The sequence below is a fragment of the Daucus carota genome, chromosome 7, assembly GCF_001625215.2.
Source record: "Daucus carota subsp. sativus chromosome 7, DH1 v3.0, whole genome shotgun sequence".
NCBI classification, from domain to species: domain Eukaryota; kingdom Viridiplantae; phylum Streptophyta; class Magnoliopsida; order Apiales; family Apiaceae; genus Daucus; species Daucus carota.
In genome coordinates, this window is record NC_030387.2 from 29963278 (window position 1) to 29981906 (window position 18629).

Here is an 18629-nt window from a genome sequence, read left to right on the forward strand (position 1 = left end):
TCTTTCGTTTTCTCCGTGTTGATGTCATGATTTTTAGTTTTTTGGATTTTTCACGGTTTGGAAACCGAACCGCACCAATAAAACCGAAACCGCTCCTATTATAAACCGAACCGCACCAATAAAACCGAAACCGCTCCTATTATACGGGAGTTGACTCTCAAAACAAGAGAGAAAAGAAAATCACCTTTCAATTCGAGATTTCAAATCTATTCTTTTACTTTAGGTAATAAGTAACCTTTTTTTGGTTAAGCTTAGAACAGCTCGGACTTCTTGTTTCCAGTCTTTAGTACTCATGCTGCCATGCATAATTCATTTTAGATTACATTTTCGTCTAAAACCGAGCAACTTAACCAACGCCAAGAGGATGACCCACCTAGAAACACGAGGATTCCTGCAACAACCCATAACAATTGTAAGTACTCAAAAAACTTGTCATCATCTCTATGCATATATAAGACATACCTGCAGCATGTACAACATGGAAAGTTTTCTCACTACATAAATTTTTTATCTAGCCTTCTACATATTGTTAATTTTTGCAGGAGAGCAAATGGCAGAAATATCGTTGGATACGGAGAAAGAGATCAATGCTGCGGAGACGAAGAAACCTGGAGCAAGGGTGAGTGATGTGAGTCTGAAAGATGTGAGCCTGGAGCATGTCACTTACAACGCCAAGGTCTCATTCACTAATCCATTTAGTACTCCCGTCCCCATTCTTGAGATCTCTTACGCTCTTAAAGCTGCCAACAGGTTTGTCTTTTGTATTCCCATTTCATTTTCATTCTCTCTTTTATAATAGGGCGAGAGGTTTTCAACTAAAATAAAAAAAAATCAATATTATAAAATTTAATTGAACTCCCACAAAATTATTGTAATTGGACTTATATTCGTGTTATATGTAATGAATTTGAATGATATTAACAATCAATTGAAATATTTTGTACCACCAATATATTAGTATTGGGCGCCATTGGCCTATGTCCTCTTCAAGAGTTGGACCAGTTCTTCTTAGGTACTTTTTAATGTTATATATAATGGATTGGCCTATGTCCTCTATTATATATGCAACAGAAAAAATGTCCTTAGAACATTAGTATTAGCAATCTCCCTAAGAATAGAACTCGAAAATTTGTAATGATTAACCGGAGATTTTTCATATGGAGAATAGACATATATATAGGTAGAGCTGTAAACGAACCGGACTCGGACGAACTATTACCGAACTCGAACAAAATCTTAATGAACCGAACAATTGTTCGATAATTTTAACGAACCGAACGAACTTACCGAACAGTTCGGTTCATTTACAGCTCTATATATATATATAGGTGCACTTCAGGTTTAAATAATCTTGCTGGATTCAGGGAAATTGCCTCAGGAACTACTTCGAACTCAGGACGATCGATTATGGCGAACGATGCAATCGTAGTGGATCTGGAAATGGAAGTGCCGCACAGTGTGCTGCTGAGTAATTTGGTGCGAGACATTGCTGCAGATTGGGACATTGACTATGAGCTGGGAATTAATTTTGTCATGAATGTGCATATTGACTACGACTTGGTGATTAATTCTGTCCTCGATGTCCCGGTTCATGGAAATATTACCATTCCGATTTGTAGCCAAGGCCAGATCAAACTTCCTGCTTTGTCCGATCTATCAATTTTATCGTGGGTTCGTTTATTATTGCCGTTCGGGAAATCAGTAGTAATTGTTTTCTCAAGAGCATGTCTAAATGTATTTGATGAGGTTCGAAAACAAATTATTGAAAAAATGCTTAGATACAAAGCCAAATATTTATAAAGAAAATAGGTCTTTTTATGCCATCATATACTGATGATCGCTTACTTTGGCTTATATAAATACAGTATTGGCAAATAAGCCATATGCCAAACACAGTCCGGTTAAATTTATATATTCATCAAATTTTTATCCGTGAAGTGCTTCTTCGTCATGATCTAAAATTTGGTTAATCGACATCTATGTCGTGTGAGCATCTATTTGAGAATAACTCATTAGATTACAAATTAATCTATAAATTTTAATTTATCTGATCGAAACTTGCTCATTTAGTTTTGTCGAAAACATATGAAATGAATTGAAATCACAACTGAACATTTTCCCGAGATATTAATTAGACTTTGCATGAGGGTGCAGCAGCTCATTTCTTGCCCTCAACAAAAATGCTGAAATAAGTAATCCCCATTATACAGCATATTCAGCATTATGGCCCACATGTTTGTTTATTTATTACTCCCTCCGTCCCTATTTATCTGTCCACTTTGGAAGTGAAAATTTGTCCCTATTTATCTGTCCATTTATACTTTCAAAACTAATTTAATGATAATTTTTCAAATATATCTCCATAATTTCAATTTTCAAGGCTTGACTTATTTAAAACTTGGTTGAATTCATGTTTTCAAGACATAAAGTAGGGGTATTCCACCATTTTCAAGATATTAATTAGAGGTATTTAATGAAAAAGTTTATACAATCAAGTATTTCTTGGTATGTGTTTTTTTTTTCCAAAATGGACAGATAAAAAGAGACGGAGGGAGTACTTCCTCCATCTTTTTTAGTTGTCAAATTTTTATTTTTGTTGGTCAAATTGATTAAGTTTTGAACAAAAATTATAAGTTACTCACTCATTATTTTAAAAACTGAAAATTACATCTTAAAGTAGATTAGAAGTTATTTCCAGTGACATAATTTTTTTTTTATTTTGTCAATTAATAAAATATTAATAAATTTCAGTCAAACTTTAGTCAATTTGACCGGCACAAAATCAAATGTGACAACTAAAATGGGAAAGTGGAAGTAGTTTTCTAAACAATCCTAGCCGGAAAGTGTTTAAATTAAATATAAATGTGAAAAAACAAGCGCACACGACAGGGGCATGTCATATCTAATCGGTAATATTTATCAAAAATATGTAATATTAAATACCATCTAAAATATTTCCAGTTGAATCTAAAACACATAATTAATTCAATCTAAAATATTTAGACTTTGCATGAGTGCAGCAGCTCATTTCTTGCCCTCAACAAAAATGCTGAAATTGAAATTACACACCTAGAGGGGGTGAATAGGTGTTATGGCTAATATACCCGATTTTTATAAGTTACCGAATAATTAATCTGTCAATGACAGCCTGCTGTTAATTTTCAGAGTAAACTGTTAGCCTGCTAATAAGATAAATGCAATGCAGATAATGTAAAGCAGTATGCTAGCAACACCAAGAATTTTAGCCAGGTTCGACCCCTAACCCTAATGGTCTACGTCCTGGTCCCCTACCAACTGGTAAGAGATTATATTATTAATCAATAATATCAACGATTAAAAGATTCAATAATATAACTCCCTTTCTCCCTTGTTCCTGTTATCAGCCTGCTGAAACCCCTGAACCACGAACCAAAAGCCTATCAAGACCTATACTTCCCAAGTATATTCTCCAAGCTAACTAGTCCCCTTGTTCCCTTGTTTCACAAGCTCGATACACAGCAACAAAACGTTACACCTTGAACAATACAATGAATAAGTGTAATACAACCGAAACTATGAACTCTCAATATAGATATATATACGAATATAAGCACTAGAGCTCAACAAAAGATTTAGCAATGTAAAGAGTTGTATTTCAGAAAGCTTGGTGTGTTCTACTTGTTCTCTACCGAAAATGAAAGCACACACAAATTTATATACATCATACCAACGGTCATAATCCAACAAATTTCCCAACGATCTTGGTAACAACCTCACGTTTAAATTTGAATTGAATGATGAACGTTTGGATGATAAAATTCATTTGAAATCATCTCAGTAAGACATTTAAACTAAAGCCCGTTTGAAACAAAATAGGAGTTTGTTAAAGATAAGATTCTTTTGAGATAAAATCTCCTATTTGTTAGGAAAACGTTTTTGAACAAAACTCTTTATAAAACCGAGCTCTAATATTTATATAAGATATATACAAATATTAGAATCCTTACAAAGTCGTTTCCTATTAAATCTCCTTGAAAATAGACTTTGATCTTTATCCGATTGTTTCTCTGTTCACGCTGTAAGCCTGCTGATAGCTTGTAAATATCCCTGTAAGCTTGCTGACAGCTATAATCATGCTAACATCCTGAAATACTGTTAGTTCACATAAACAACCTTTGATAGCATGCTAACACATATCAGTTTCATGTTATTAGCTTGCTGTTAGTGTCATCATCAAAACCTTGAGAGTATCAATCTCCCCCTTTTTGATGATTACACTATATTAGGAAAAGTAATAAACTCCCCCTAAATATAGCAATCTAATATCACTAAACTTTCACAATTATCACAGAGAATAAAATCTAACAAATATATCTATTTCACAGATATTCAAAATTTAACTAGCACAGAAACAATTAATCAAAGCAAATATGCATAGATAATTCAAATATTCCTAACCAGGATAAACCACCTGGTATCCAAAATATTATCCAAACAAAAACCAAGTTAACTCAGGATAAACCACCCGAGACCAACAAATTCAAATCCAAACCAACTTAGTCTTAAAGCAAATTAAACTTAGGGCCAATAATGTACTTAAGCAGATAAACACAAACTTAAGTAAAGTATTATTAATTTCCTAATTTCCTCCCCCTTAATCATTAAAAAGGTGAGAAAATCAAGTTCCAGCCTTGTCCTGATCATCCTTGTCCTTGGCAAACTTCTTGGCAAGCTCTGCAGCAATCAGATTTTCAGCCATCAGTGCATTCCCAGCAGCAGCATACTTAGAATCCGTTCCAGCTGCTTCCTTTAGGGCATCCAATGCTGACCTTGGCCTTGGACTGTCTGTAGCATCATCTTCTGAAGTGAAAGTGGCCTTCACATCAGATGAACCCCCGGAGCCATACATACGTTTGCAGAGTTCATAAGCAAAGCTTCCCGAACTGCATTTCTCTAAAGCAGTTGAAGTTCTAGCCCCAAACATCATGTCCTTCCAGAAAGCAACCTGAGAATTCAACTCAACCATCTTCTTAGATAACTGCTTCTGGCCATCGATCACCGCCTTGTGATTTGCTCGAAGCTCATCCATATACTTATGAATCTCTTGAACAGAGATTCCCAGATCAAGCACATTAACAGACTGTGCAGGTGGTGGAGGTGGAGGAATTTCAACAACAACCAAATTCCCATCCTTGTCTAACTTCAAATTTGACTGAGTCAAAAACTTTACATCCAAAAATTCTTTAGCAGAAATAGTGTCCTCATCAACAAATGACACTCCAAACCATTCAAAAACCCTGGTTAAAAGTAACCCATATGGTAAACCCCCAGAAGATTTACCCTCAACTGCATCCAACATGTTTTTAAGAATCAAATCTGGCAAATCAAACTTTCGACCCGCCATGATCATAGCAACAACCACAATATCTTGCGAAGACAGATTAGACCTAGTACCAAGCCTAGGACTAACATTTTCAATTGACAGCTTAAAAAGTGCTTGAGCAAGAGGGAGCAACTGAGTAGTGGAAGGAAACATATTCTCAGACACATTGTCAGACCCAGTTATCAATTTTAATTGATCTTGGTGAGAGAACCCCTCAACACTTTTTGGACCTCTCTTAGTGTGGATAGACAGAGTGGATGGGGGAATTTTTAAAATCGCACCCAAAAACATGGAGGATAAACAAATCTTAACATCAGAAACAAACGAGACATACTGATCAGATCCAACAAGTTGTAGATTAGCATAAAACTCTCGAACCAGAGCAGGATAACAGATCTTAGGTAAATCAACCAAGAATGACTGAAAACCTAAATCCTCAAATAACTTAACAATCCCGCAAGTAATAAAAGTTTTGCCAGAAAGTGGCTTACCCAGAATGACCTTTCGGCCTGCAAGACCACGAACTGCAAGAACTTCAGATTTGACCTTTTTCTGATCCGATTCCACTCCAGTATCACTACGATTGATCCCAGACAACTCGTCGCCGCTCTCCACTGTAACAAACTCATCATCGTCTTCATCGATTAGCTTTCGTTTTTGTGAAACAGAAGTAGGCTGAGGAGTGTGTGCCTTAACATTCGCTCGCGTCTTCTTTCTCATGGCTAAGCGCAAACCGATGGAGGCTATGGTGACAACGAAAAGCTTTCGGAGGAGGTGAGATAAAACCCTATTATCTCGAGATGGAGTGTATATGTAGCCGAAGAGTCGTGGTGATAGGACTTGTTTTAAAATCCTTTTAATAATTATCAGGGGAGTAGTTTTAGGAATAAAATTAAACGAACTAAAATTTCTAAGATAATTCATGTTTATCTACTAGATTCCGAATAACTAAAAATTGTTAACAACACATATCACTTATCACATATATATATCCCTAGAAACTAAACTTTGAATTTTAAACTTATCATAAATTACACAGATAAGCACATAGTCACGTATCAAAATTCAACACACAATTTCAACTTTCTAAACTTACAACGGCAACATCATTTAAGAGCACAGATTTCAAATTAACACTTAAACTGACCGGCATGCAAAATAAACAAAAATTATGTAGAATGCTAGGAGTAAGCTGATAGTACCCGGACCATGCTTAAGAGCCTGCTGACTGCACATCACACATACCCAATTCCCTTCTTAGCACAACATAGCGTTCTTCAGAAAGCGGTTTTGTGAAGATGTCAGCTAGCTGATCTGCTGTAGCCACAAATATCAGCTTGACAGCACCCTTTGCAACATTGTCTCTCAGAAAATGATGTCGAACATCAATATGTTTTGTCCTTGAATGATTGACTGGATTTTCTGAAATGTTGATTGTACTTGTGTTGTCACAAAAGATAGGAGTTTGCTTGCATTTGATTCCAAAGTCCTTCAATTGTTGTCTCATCCATAGCATTTGAGAGCAACAGCTACCAGCTGCTAAATACTCCCCCTCAGCCGTAGATAGAGCAACTGAAGTTTGCTTCTTGCTTAACCAAGAAACTAAGCTTTGACCCAAAAATGCACAAACACCACTTGTACTTTTTCTATCAGTTTGACTACCTGCATAATCTGCATCACTATACCCAACAAGATCAAAAGCATTTGTGATAGGATAGAATAAGCCCAAAGTAATAGTTCCACTTAAATATTTAAATATTCTTTTAACAGCTTGTAAGTGAGAATCCTTTGGTTTTGCTTGAAATCTAGCACAAACACAAACACTATACATAATATCAGGTCTAGAGGCTGTAAGATAAAGTAAACTACCAATCATACCTCTATACATTCGAATATCAACATCTTTACCATTTTCATCTGCTATCAGCTTGCTGACAACGCTCATTGGTGTTGATTTCGCCTTGATATTCTCATATCCAAATCTTTTGAGTAGATTCTTGATATACTTGGATTGATGCACATAAATTCCTTCCGGAGTTTGCTTAATTTGGAGCCCCAAGAAATAATTGAGCTCTCCCATCATGCTCATGTCAAACTCACTATGCATGCACTTTGAAAACCACTTACACAAAGAATCATTAGTAGATCCAAATATAATATCATCCACATATATTTGAACAACTAATATATCTTGACCTTTAATAATGGTAAACAAAGTAGGATCAATTTTACCTCTAATGAAACCATTTTTGATCAAAAATTCACTTAACCTTTCATACCATGACCTAGGTGCTTGCCTTAATCCATATAGTGCCTTCTTGAGCTTGTAGACACGGTTGGGATATTTTTCATCCTCGAATCCTGGTGGTTGCTTGACATAGACTTCTTCCTTAAGATATCCATTTAAGAATGCACTTTTGACGTCCATTTGATGTAGCTTGAACTTCTTGTAGCATGCAAATGATAAGAGCATCCTAATAGATTCCAATCTTGCAACCGGAGCATATGTTTGATCAAAATCAATTCCTTCTTGCTGATTGTATCCTTGTGCAACAAGTCTAGCTTTGTTTCGAGTGATAGTACCAAATTCATCAACTTTATTCTTGAATACCCATTTGGTTCCAACAATTGAAGCATCCTCTGGTGGATCTACAAGTTCACAAACATCACATCTTTCAAATTGGTTGAGTTCTTCTTGCATTGCCATGATCCAATTTTCATCTTGTAAAGCTTCTTGAACATTCTTTGGTTCCTCTTGAGCTATGAAGGCAGCATAAGCACAAATGTTGGCTTGAGCTTTCCTTGTCTTGATTCCAGCTGATTTATCTCCAATGATCAACTGAGGAGGATGATTCTTCACTGTTCTAGTTGACTTTGGTAGATTATGTTGAGCTATGACCTCTTCATTCCTTGTAGTCTGCCTAGGAGGAGTCTGATCAACAACATTTTGGCCTGCTGATGAAGTTTGACCTCTGGATTCATCCAATGTGAGCTTAGACATCTTATCCAAAGTTTCTTCAAGAGATGGAGTGGATTCAGTAGCTTTGTTGCCTTCTGAAGTTGTGGCAGTTGACTTGTCAGCTTGCTGATTTCCAGTTTCCTTCACTGTCAGCTTGCTGCTAGTACCTGTACCTGCACATTCTTCCTCATCCCTTGCAAGATCATCAGTAGACTCTTGAAATGAAACATCAATAGACTCTTCAACAGTATGTTTACCAAGATTATATACTCTATAAGCACGACTTGTTAAAGAATAGCCCAAAAATATAGCTTCATAAGATTTAGAATCGAATTTACCATCCCTATCAATGGTTTTGAGTACGAAGCACTTAGATCCAAAAACCTTGAAATAGCTGATGTTAGGCTTCTTTTTCCTTAGCAATTCATAAGGAGTCTTGTTGAGAATTGGCCTGATAAGCACTCTGTTAAGAACATAGCATGCTGTGTTGACAGCTTCTGCCCAAAAGCTTCTTGGCAGCTTGCTCTCCTGCAGCAATGTCCTAGCTGTTTCTTGTAAAGACCTGTTCTTACGCTCTACAACTCCATTTTGCTGAGGTGTACGAGGTGCTGAGAACTCATGAGAGATTCCTCTTTCTTCACAATAAGTTATGAAGTCTTTTTGGAATTCCCCACCATGATCACTTCGAATACCATTTTCTTTGCCTTATGTGGAGTCCTTGTTTGCTTTCCTAATTGACAAGCAGAACATGTCTCCATCTTGACATACTTAAGCTTTGGTAGTCCTCGAACAAGCTTCTTTGCTGACAGCTTGCTGAGATGATCCATATGAGCATGTCCAAGCCTTCTATGCCAAATTTCTGGATTATTATCCACAGCTGCTAAACAAACACCTGCCTCCTGTTCTTCAAAGTTCAAAACATATATATTTCCTTCTCGTTTTGCAACTAGAGGAGTTTTGTTAGCACCAACAAGTATAGTACATTCATCCTTACCAAAGTTAACAATATGACCATCATCAAATAACTGACTTATACTAAGCAAGTTATAAGTAAGACCTTTAACATATTGTACCTTGTTGATAGAAATGATACTATTACCTATAGTTCCTTTGCCAAGAATAGGAAGAGTTTTGCTATCACCAATTGTGACACGTCCACCCTTCTTCATCTTCAAGCTTAGAAACTGTGATTTGTCTCCACTCATGTGCCTAGTGCATCCACTATCCAATATCCATTGATTTGGCTTTACTTTAGACACGAGACAAACCTACAAAACAAACACAAACAACTCAACGTTTTGGTACCCAAATTTTGTTGGGTCCAGCAGTGTTAGTTGATAAAACATATAGAACATTTAGATCAGATTTCTTGATCCACATTTGGACCACTTTAGAACTCTTCTTCCATGTTCTGCTGGTCTTATCAGTATACTGTCTCGGAGCTGTCTTCTGTCTGTTTCTGTTGTCAGCATACTGTCTGTGAGCTGACTTCCTTTTCCAGCTTGCTGATTGAGTATTCTTCATTGGACAATTATTAGCAAGATGGCCCTTCTTTCCACACTTGTGACAAGTCACCCAAGGCATGGCATAATTGTATGGAATGCCATTTTTCCCTTCATATCTCATTGATGATGTGGATGTAGAAGCTGCACTAATGCCTCCTTTATCATGAGAACCTTTAGCTTGTTTCATCATAGATTTGAGACTTTCTTCTCCTTGAACAAACTTTTCCATGGCTTTCTGAAGATCTTTGACTTCTTGCTCCAATGATTTGATCTTTTCAGCTTGAATAGAGATTTCGGCTAAGCTTTGGGTTTTGCTTAACTCGAATGCCTCCAAGCTAGCATCCTTAGATTTAAGATCTGCTCTCAGCGAGCTGAGTTCTTTCATGAGTGTATCATTCCTTCTTTGGATTTGCATGTTGTTCCCTTCAAGTTGTGCGATTTGTTCCTTGAGAGTAGCAATGATTCCACTGCTTGCCTTGGCACTCTTTTCATTCAAGAAATCACCTATGACTTTCTTCAAATGAACATTTTCTTTCTCGAGCTCATAGTTCTCATTCTTTAGATCAATGAGTTCCATAATTGATAGACAACTCTTATCCTGCATGGTTAGTTCACAAGATGTTGTATCAATAGAATGTAATTCAGAATTAATAGAATGTACCTCACTATTAGTCTCTGAATCTGAATCAGTTGTCTCTATTGAACCGTCGAGACCAACAAGAGCCAAGTTAACCATCTCATCACTTGAAACATCAGAAGCTGACTCATCTTCATCATCACTCCATGTGAGAAGTGCCTTTGATTTCTTTTTGTTCTTGTAATCAGCTTGCTGTTTAGGCGGCTTAGACTTGTTTTTCAGCTTGTAGCAATCCCTTTTGAAATGTCCTTTCTTGCCACATTCGAAACATGCATCATCTTTTGGATCTTTCTTTGCACCAAAAGCTTTGCCCTTTTCTCTTTTCATCTTATTCTTCTTTTCGATCATTCTCTTGATTTTTCTGGACATAAGAGCTAGATCCTCATCTGATTCTGTTTCCTCATCTGATTCCAGCCTGCTGGCAATAGAGTGGAGTGCAAGATTCTTCATTTTCTCTGTTGGCAGCTTGCTGCTTTCTGAGCTGTTAGCTTCAATCTTAGCTTCAAATTGTTCCAACTCAGCAAATATAGCCAGGTGATCCATAGTATCAATGTTGAGAGCTGATTCTAATGCAGTGACCTTGGCACCATATTCGAACGGAACTGCATTTAGAATATTCATGTTGATTTCCGATTGAGGAATCTTTTTGCCAAGTCTTTCAAGGCTGTTAAGAGTGACTTGGAATCTAGCTTGGCTTTCACGAATGGATTCTCCCTTCTTGATAGCGAAGCTTCCAAATTCTTTCATAAGCTTTCCAAGCTTGACCTTCTTTAACGCCTGTGAGCCTTCGTGATATGTCTCCAATGCATCCCAAATTTCCTTTGCTGTTTTGAGAGATGAGACCTTGTCATATTCAGCTTGATTCAACCCATTGATCAATGTACTCCTTGCTTTTCCATTGGCAGCAACCTTTGATAGCTCGTCCGCTGTGAGAACATCAACGTCCTTGACTTTGTCATCTTTGTCAAGATATTCATAAGGACCTCTTTGCACAACTCTTTGCATTAGGGGATCTCTGGATAGATGAGCCTCCATTTGGCCTTTCCACCAATTGTAGTTGTCAGAACCCGTGAGGAGAGGAGCTCTAAAATCGGACTTTCCCTGAAAGTTATCAGCCATATCGATCGATACTATTCCTGTTACAGAAGTATTAGTACAAACACAGCTCTGATACCAATTGAAATTACACACCTAGAGGGGGGGTGAATAGGTGTTATGGCTAATATACCCGATTTTTATAAGTTACCGAATAATTAATCTGTCAATGACAGCCTGCTGTTAATTTTCAGAGTAAACTGTTAGCCTGCTAATAAGATAAATGCAATGCAGATAATGTAAAGCAGTATGCTAGCAACACCAAGAATTTTAGCCAGGTTCGACCCCTAACCCTAATGGTCTACGTCCTGGTCCCCTACCAACTGGTAAGAGATTATATTATTAATCAATAATATCAACGATTACAAGATTCAATAATATAACTCCCTTTCTCCCTTGTTCCTGTTATCAGCCTGCTGAAACCCCTGAACCACGAACCAAAAGCCTATCAAGACCTATACTTCCCAAGTATATTCTCCAAGCTAACTAGTCCCCTTGTTCCCTTGTTTCACAAGCTCGATACACAGCAACAAAACATTACACCTTGAACAATACAATGAATAAGTGTAATACAACCGAAACTATGAACTCTCAATATAGATATATATACGAATATAAGCACTAGAGCTCAACAAAAGATTTAGCAATGTAAAGAGTTGTATTTCAGAAAGCTTGGTGTGTTCTACTTGTTCTCTACCGAAAATGAAAGCACACACAAATTTATATACATCATACCAACGGTCATAATCCAACAAATTTCCCAACGATCTTGGTAACAACCTCACGTTTAAATTTGAATTGAATGATGAACGTTTGGATGATATATGTTTACTGAGTAAAAGATAAAATTCATTTGAAATCATCTCAGTAAGACATTTAAACTAAAACCCGTTTGAAACAAAATAGGAGTTTGTTAAAGATAAGATTCTTTTGAGATAAAATCTCCTATTTGTTAGGAAAACGTTTTTGAACAAAACTCTTTATAAAACTGAGCTCTAATATTTATATAAGATATATACAAATATTAGAATCCTTACAAAGTCGTTTCCTATTAAATCTCCTTGAAAATAGACTTTGATCTTTATCCGATTGTTTCTCTGTTCACGCTGTAAGCCTGCTGATAGCTTGTAAATATCCCTGTAAGCTTGCTGACAGCTATAATCATGCTAACATCCTGAAATACTGTTAGTTCACATAAACAACCTTTGATAGCATGCTAACACATATCAGTTTCATGTTATTAGCTTGCTGTTAGTGTCATCATCAAAACCTTGAGAGTATCAGAAATGAGTAATCCCGGCCCCATTATACCAGCATATTCAGCATTATGGCCTTGTTTATTTATTATTTTCTAAACAATCGTAGCCGGAAAGTATTTAAATTAAATATAAATGTGAAAAAACAAGCGCACGCGACAGGGGCATGTCATATTTCATCCGTAATATTTTTCAAAAATCTGTAATATGAAATACCATCTAAAAAATTTCCAGTTGAATCTATAACACATAATTAATTCAATCAAACCACTCTAGTTTAGAGAAATCACTGAAATGCTATATTTTAAAATTTATTTTTAAAATTATTATCTTTAAATTTCATTTTTAAAAATACCATGCAATACTTTTACTGTTTTACATATAAAAATAACACATCCCCTCCCTCAATACAGAACTGTCATGAGTCGGGGAAGAATCAATCAAGGGGAATATTAGCGAATGAGACGGGAAGAAAGAGGAGAGTAGCAAGAAATGAGCAAGGAAAATGAGTTGCAGTTAGGTGGTGATTGGCTAGCTATATATTTGTGAAATAACCCCAGTTTGATGATCCGAATTAAGATTAATCACAGTTTCAGAAAATATAGAAAAATAATAAAAATTAATCGTAATCACAGCACTAGAATAAGATAAATGTGTTCTTCTCTTCTTTTTTTTTCTTTGCCCGAAATTCTAGGATAGGTATATATCAACTCCAGCGTGCCAATGAGTCTAAAAAACAAACATATACGTTAAACTCAAACATAGAATTATACTCCAAAACCTAAACATTCAACAATTTAACCATATTTTTTTTATGGTTATACCAGTTTTACTATATTCCGATATTCTTTTTAAAAAATTATATAATTTCACTTAGATCGTAACGTGTGATGTAATCAAACCGGGAATGTTATTAATTTTAGTTACAATGCCAAAAATAATTTTGTACTAAAATAATAAAAATCAGATTCTGTTTCATCAGTTTTAGTTGTATTTTTTATGCCCATTTTTTTTTAACATCTCGCTCATGCCTCGAATACCCTAATGGCGATCCCTTTTCGGTTAAAAATTTGTTTTACTTAATCATTGTCTAGCAAAAAAAACAAAAATATTGATATTTTATTCAATGGGGTTCAATCAGCATGACAGCATCCGTTTTATGAGGGGCTTGAATACATTTCTGGTATATTTGATTAGTAGACGGAGTTTTACAGATTAAACTTCATAGGATACGTAATAAAATAATATTTAATGTACAGTGTCCCCTCAAGTTTTGGACTTGTAGCTAGCTTGCAACTGTAAGCTTTCTGTTCCTCTATATATTCTCATGCAACAATAGAGTTTGCATAGCACAGCAATATATATCTAGACTAGATAGATACTCATAGAACTAGGCATATATATTGAAAATGGAGCTTTTAACAGCCTCATATTTGATGACTATTATGGTCCTCTGGATAAGCTATAAGGTATACAAATGGAGTCATCCCAAGAGCAAAGGTAAATTACCACCAGGTTCCACTGGCTTGCCCTACATTGGAGAGACCATTCAGTTCTTTACTCCATATCATCTTTATGATATTCCACCATTCATCAAGAAAAGAGTCAAAAGGTATTCTTGTAGACCTGTACACTTTTATTCTTTTGTCGTCACAGCAATTCGTTTAGAGGCCGTTTGGAAACATACCTTTCGTTTCAAATGATTGGATTTGAATTGTCATTTCAAATTCTCGGATTTTTAAATGAAATCCAAATCCAAATTTCCAAACAGATTATTTGATCAAATCCAGAATTTCAAATAACAGGACATTATTCTATTTTGTTGGTATAATATGCGCCTAAGTACGTATTTAGGAGCATCAGTCTCATTTTGTTATCACAATATTTTTCTATTAATATAATATATCTTCGAATTTTTAAGAGTTTTGAACACCGTTACAGGTACGGAAGCCTGTTTGTGACTAGTATTGTGGGACAGAAAATAGTGGTGTCGACTGATCCAGAAGTCAACAACTTCATATTCCAACAGGAGGACAAGATATTCGAATGCTTCTATACTGATGGATTTGTGAAGCTCCTGGGAACAGATAGTATACTGGCATATCATGGTTATCTGCATAAATACATTAAAAGTTTGATACTTCGACTTGTCAGCCCCGAAAACTTGAAAGCAAATTTGCTTCATGAAATGGACTTCAGTACCCGAGATGCTTTTCAATCTTGGAGTAGTCGTGGCAGTGTTGAGATCAAGGAAGAAGTAGCAGATGTATGTATTTTCCGTCTCTTTCGATAAGTTTGTGTATAAGTTAAATTTACCACATTGCATGCTTACCTAGAACAACCTTTTAAAACTAATAAATCTATTTGTGCTAGATTTAAAAGCGAAAATTAAGCAGAGAATAATTAAATTGTTGACCGTGAAGGAAAAATATATTAAATTAAAAGAGTAGTGTTAGACTACAAAATTAGATATATAATATTTGCATGACAATTAAGGTAGAGATATTTTATTTAGTTTTATTAATTTATATATAGGGATGAACGTGTTTGCATTTATAAAATTTTGCATAATAATTGAGATGATGAGATATTTTAATTGGTGTTATTAATTCATATACATGACTTGTTCTAATCAAAACTTAACACATATTATTTTATGAAAGATTTATATCTTATTTTATACATTATGCATGAAACTTTTACTATGAGGAGTTTTATATGTTTACTATAGAGATATTTGTAAATATACGTCTTATATTAAAAGTACAGATATAATTAATCTCATGCCTACATATATTCTACAATAATAAAGTCGGTCGAATATTTCGACCTAAAATGATTAATTCCAAATTTTAAATTTGAAAAAAATAATTTGACCGATTTTATATTCGGTTAATTACTTTCAGTCGAGAATGGTAGTGATGGGAGTGAAATAAGTCGTTTTTCTTGTAATGAAAATGCTTTGACTAGTATATGTATTTGCTTTCATTAGTAAAAAATAGTTTATGTCTACTTCTTTATTATTTACGTTAAAGACATGCTTAATTAATCTGATTTTTGGAACCCAGGTAAAATAAAAGTTATGATTTTGTAGGACTTATATAATTTAAAACCCTGAACAAGTTAATTCACTTATGAGCTACCTTATATGAACATGCAGATGGTATTTGCGTATGCTTCCAAATTGGTAATGAGTTACGATGAAACGAAGGCAAAGCAGAATAATTTCAGAGGAAACTTCAAAGATTTTTTGGATGGACTCATCTCATTTCCTATTAATATTCCGGGAACGGCATTTCATGCATGTCTGCAAGTAAGATCTGTGATAATTATAATAAAAATTATAATTCTTGATTTCATCGATGAATGATTCAATCTTGATTCCATGGAATATTTTCTAGGGACGAAAAAACGCAATGAAAGTGATTACAGATGCTTTTGTCGAGAGACAGGCTTCGCCACACAAGCTCGATGATCAGAAGGATTTCTTGGACTATCTGATCGAAGAAATAAACGACAAGGACACAATTCTTAATCAAGGGGTTGCTGCAGACTTGGTGTTTGTGCTTCTGTTTGCTACTTTTGAAACCACTTCTACATCTATCACCATGGCCACCAAATTTCTGGCTGATAATCCTACAGCCCTGGAAGAATTAACAGTACATTGATTTTTCTATCTTTTTTTTATATATAATTAAAAAAATCCGTATGTTACTAGTTTTAAATTCCGAATTATTTGATACTGCAGAAGGAGCATCAAAATATCCTCAAGAACCGTAGTGAACAGGATACTGAAATAACATGGAAAGAATACAAGTCCATGACTTTCACACACATGGTAAATTTTTATTATTTCATTAATATTAATGTTTTGTTTAATATGTGTAGTGTGCAAGTCAAGCTGCTAGTGAAATCAGATTCTGTTTTGTATAATTAATAAGTCTTTCTTTAAACTTTGTAGAATCAAAACTTGTTTGTTTCTTTATGAAGTGAGTCTTTCAGCTGCTCTGTATCTCTATTCTTATTTTTAGTTCTAAACTGGATCCTAACCACAACATTTCAATGGTTTACATGTAGGTGATCAACGAGACGGTTAGGCTGGCTAATATTGTTCCTGGAATTTTCAGAAGAGTTATTAAGGATGTTAATTTAAAGGGTAATGATCACCTAATTAAGTACTATTATCACTTGGCTTATGTTAAACTATCATCTTTCGGTGAAGGTGAATCATAATCTGGTGTAAGGTAAGTTAGAACCTTTAATGGGGTTCGGGGAAGGAACTAGGGATTAAGGTAGTTTGAAGCTCCAGGGGATCCCCTCAAAACTAATAATTTTTCCTAGTCTGTCAGTATCTTGAAAACTCAAGGGTATTGTTTATAATTATGCAATTTAAGGCCCTCTATTTTGTAATCTTGATTCTGTCACAGTTTTCGGCAAGGTGTAAGAAGAGTTGACATAAATAACATAACTACTTGTTAGAATATATGATCCCCGGTAAGCCTTTTTCCAAACACCTTGAGGATTTAGGAGAATTGGTCACTTAATATGGTATTAAATTTTAGAAATGCGGGGTTCTCTAATTTAATTATGGATCTCGACCCAAGTAAATGATATTCCTTGTTATGTATGCAGGTTATACTATTCCTAAAGGAATGATAGTGATGGTGAGCCCATCCACAGTTCATTTGAATTCTGATAAATACGAGGATCCCCTAGCTTTCAATCCCTGGCGTTGGAAGGTAGTTTACGGAACTAATTCCCAGAATAACATTCACATAACTATATTCATATTCTGTGATGAACTAACTTTTGTTTGCATAAATAAATAATCAGGGTAAGGAACTACATTTAGGATCCAAGGAATTCATGGCTTTTGGTGGGGGTGTGAGGCTCTGTGTGGGAGCGGATTTCGCAAAGTTACAACTGGCTGTGTATCTTCATTATTTGGTCACCAAGTACAGGTCCATATCAGTGTTTTTATTCATAAAAGCCACTTGGACTAAACAAGAAATATGCATAGAAATGATTTATGAATTAATGAAGGTTGGAACTAAAAATTAGTAACGCTATTTATAATATTCCAAGTGAATTTTTCAGGTGGAAAGTGACGAAAGGAGGTGACATAGTTCGAAAGCCAGGGTTGATGTTTCCAAATGGATTACATTTGGAGATTTCGGAATTACAGAACTGATCGATAATGGCTGAAGCCTAGTCCGAGATCATCGATGGAGCAAGCTAAGAACTACATATATATATCTCTATAAAGAATAAATGTGAAGAAGTTTCATGATGCAATCAGATTAATATAGTCCTTGTATTGCATTTCTTTTACTTGCTAAGTGATTGTATTGTATTTGTGTTTGCTTGTATTGAATAGCATCCAAATTTATTCGGCTATGTCCGGCCCACATAATTTCAATGTAAAATTTTGTAATGATTATTTTTCATATGTAGAATTTGTAAATTCATGCTTATGTGAAATGGATAGGTTTACGGAAAGTTTTACACTATATGTGAAATGGTCGATATGTCTTATGATTCTTATAAATTTAATTAAAATAATTCAAAATTACAACCGATTGAGAAAGCCGTCGGTTTAAATTTAACTCCGTCACACTTAGAACCGACCATATCATATTTAGCTAAATACTGACTTGGTTGTGTAGCAAAACGACGTTGTTAGATTCGAAACTGACCGTCTTCCATCAACCGGTTTTATCCCATCACTTTTTTTCTGCTAGTCGGTTTTGTATATATTTTTATATTGGTGTGTATGTCTTTTTGTATTTATCATTTTTAAAGCTGAACTTATCTC

At 35.2% G+C, this 18629-nt stretch overlaps 2 protein-coding genes across 2 annotated transcripts; both read left to right on the forward strand.

Moving 5' to 3' along the window:
- Positions 1-442: 442 nt before the first annotated feature.
- On the forward strand, positions 443-1937 carry LOC108195576 (desiccation protectant protein Lea14 homolog). Its single transcript, XM_017362554.2, has 2 exons — positions 443-750; positions 1365-1937. Exons 1-2 carry the CDS (start codon positions 551-553, stop codon positions 1798-1800), a joined length of 636 nt encoding a protein of 211 aa, XP_017218043.1. The 5' UTR covers positions 443-550; the 3' UTR covers positions 1801-1937.
- Positions 1938-14151: 12214 nt separating this feature from the next.
- On the forward strand, positions 14152-18227 carry LOC108194895 (cytochrome P450 87A3-like). The gene is made up of 9 exons (XM_017361834.2): positions 14152-14426; positions 14756-15080; positions 15975-16127; positions 16216-16473; positions 16563-16652; positions 16892-16970; positions 17447-17553; positions 17648-17775; positions 17912-18227. Exons 1-9 carry the CDS (start codon positions 14224-14226, stop codon positions 18003-18005), a joined length of 1437 nt encoding a protein of 478 aa, XP_017217323.2. The 5' UTR covers positions 14152-14223; the 3' UTR covers positions 18006-18227.
- Positions 18228-18629: the final 402 nt, after the last annotated feature.

What these genes read in the sequence shown, in the direction of transcription:
- LOC108195576 (XM_017362554.2), top strand. Translation starts at nt 551, where the DNA reads ATGGCAGAAATATCGTTGGATACGGAGAAAGAGATCAATGCTGCGGAG. An exon ending in GCTCTTAAAGCTGCCAACAG is followed by an intron (nt 751 to 1,364) that starts GTTTGTCTTTTG and finishes TGCTGGATTCAG; the next exon opens with GGAAATTGCCTCAGGAACTA.
- LOC108194895 (XM_017361834.2), top strand. Translation starts at nt 14,224, where the DNA reads ATGGAGCTTTTAACAGCCTCATATTTGATGACTATTATGGTCCTCTGG. An exon ending in TCAAGGAAGAAGTAGCAGAT is followed by an intron (nt 15,081 to 15,974) that starts GTATGTATTTTC and finishes ATGAACATGCAG; the next exon opens with ATGGTATTTGCGTATGCTTC. An exon ending in CAGCCCTGGAAGAATTAACA is followed by an intron (nt 16,474 to 16,562) that starts GTACATTGATTT and finishes TTGATACTGCAG; the next exon opens with AAGGAGCATCAAAATATCCT.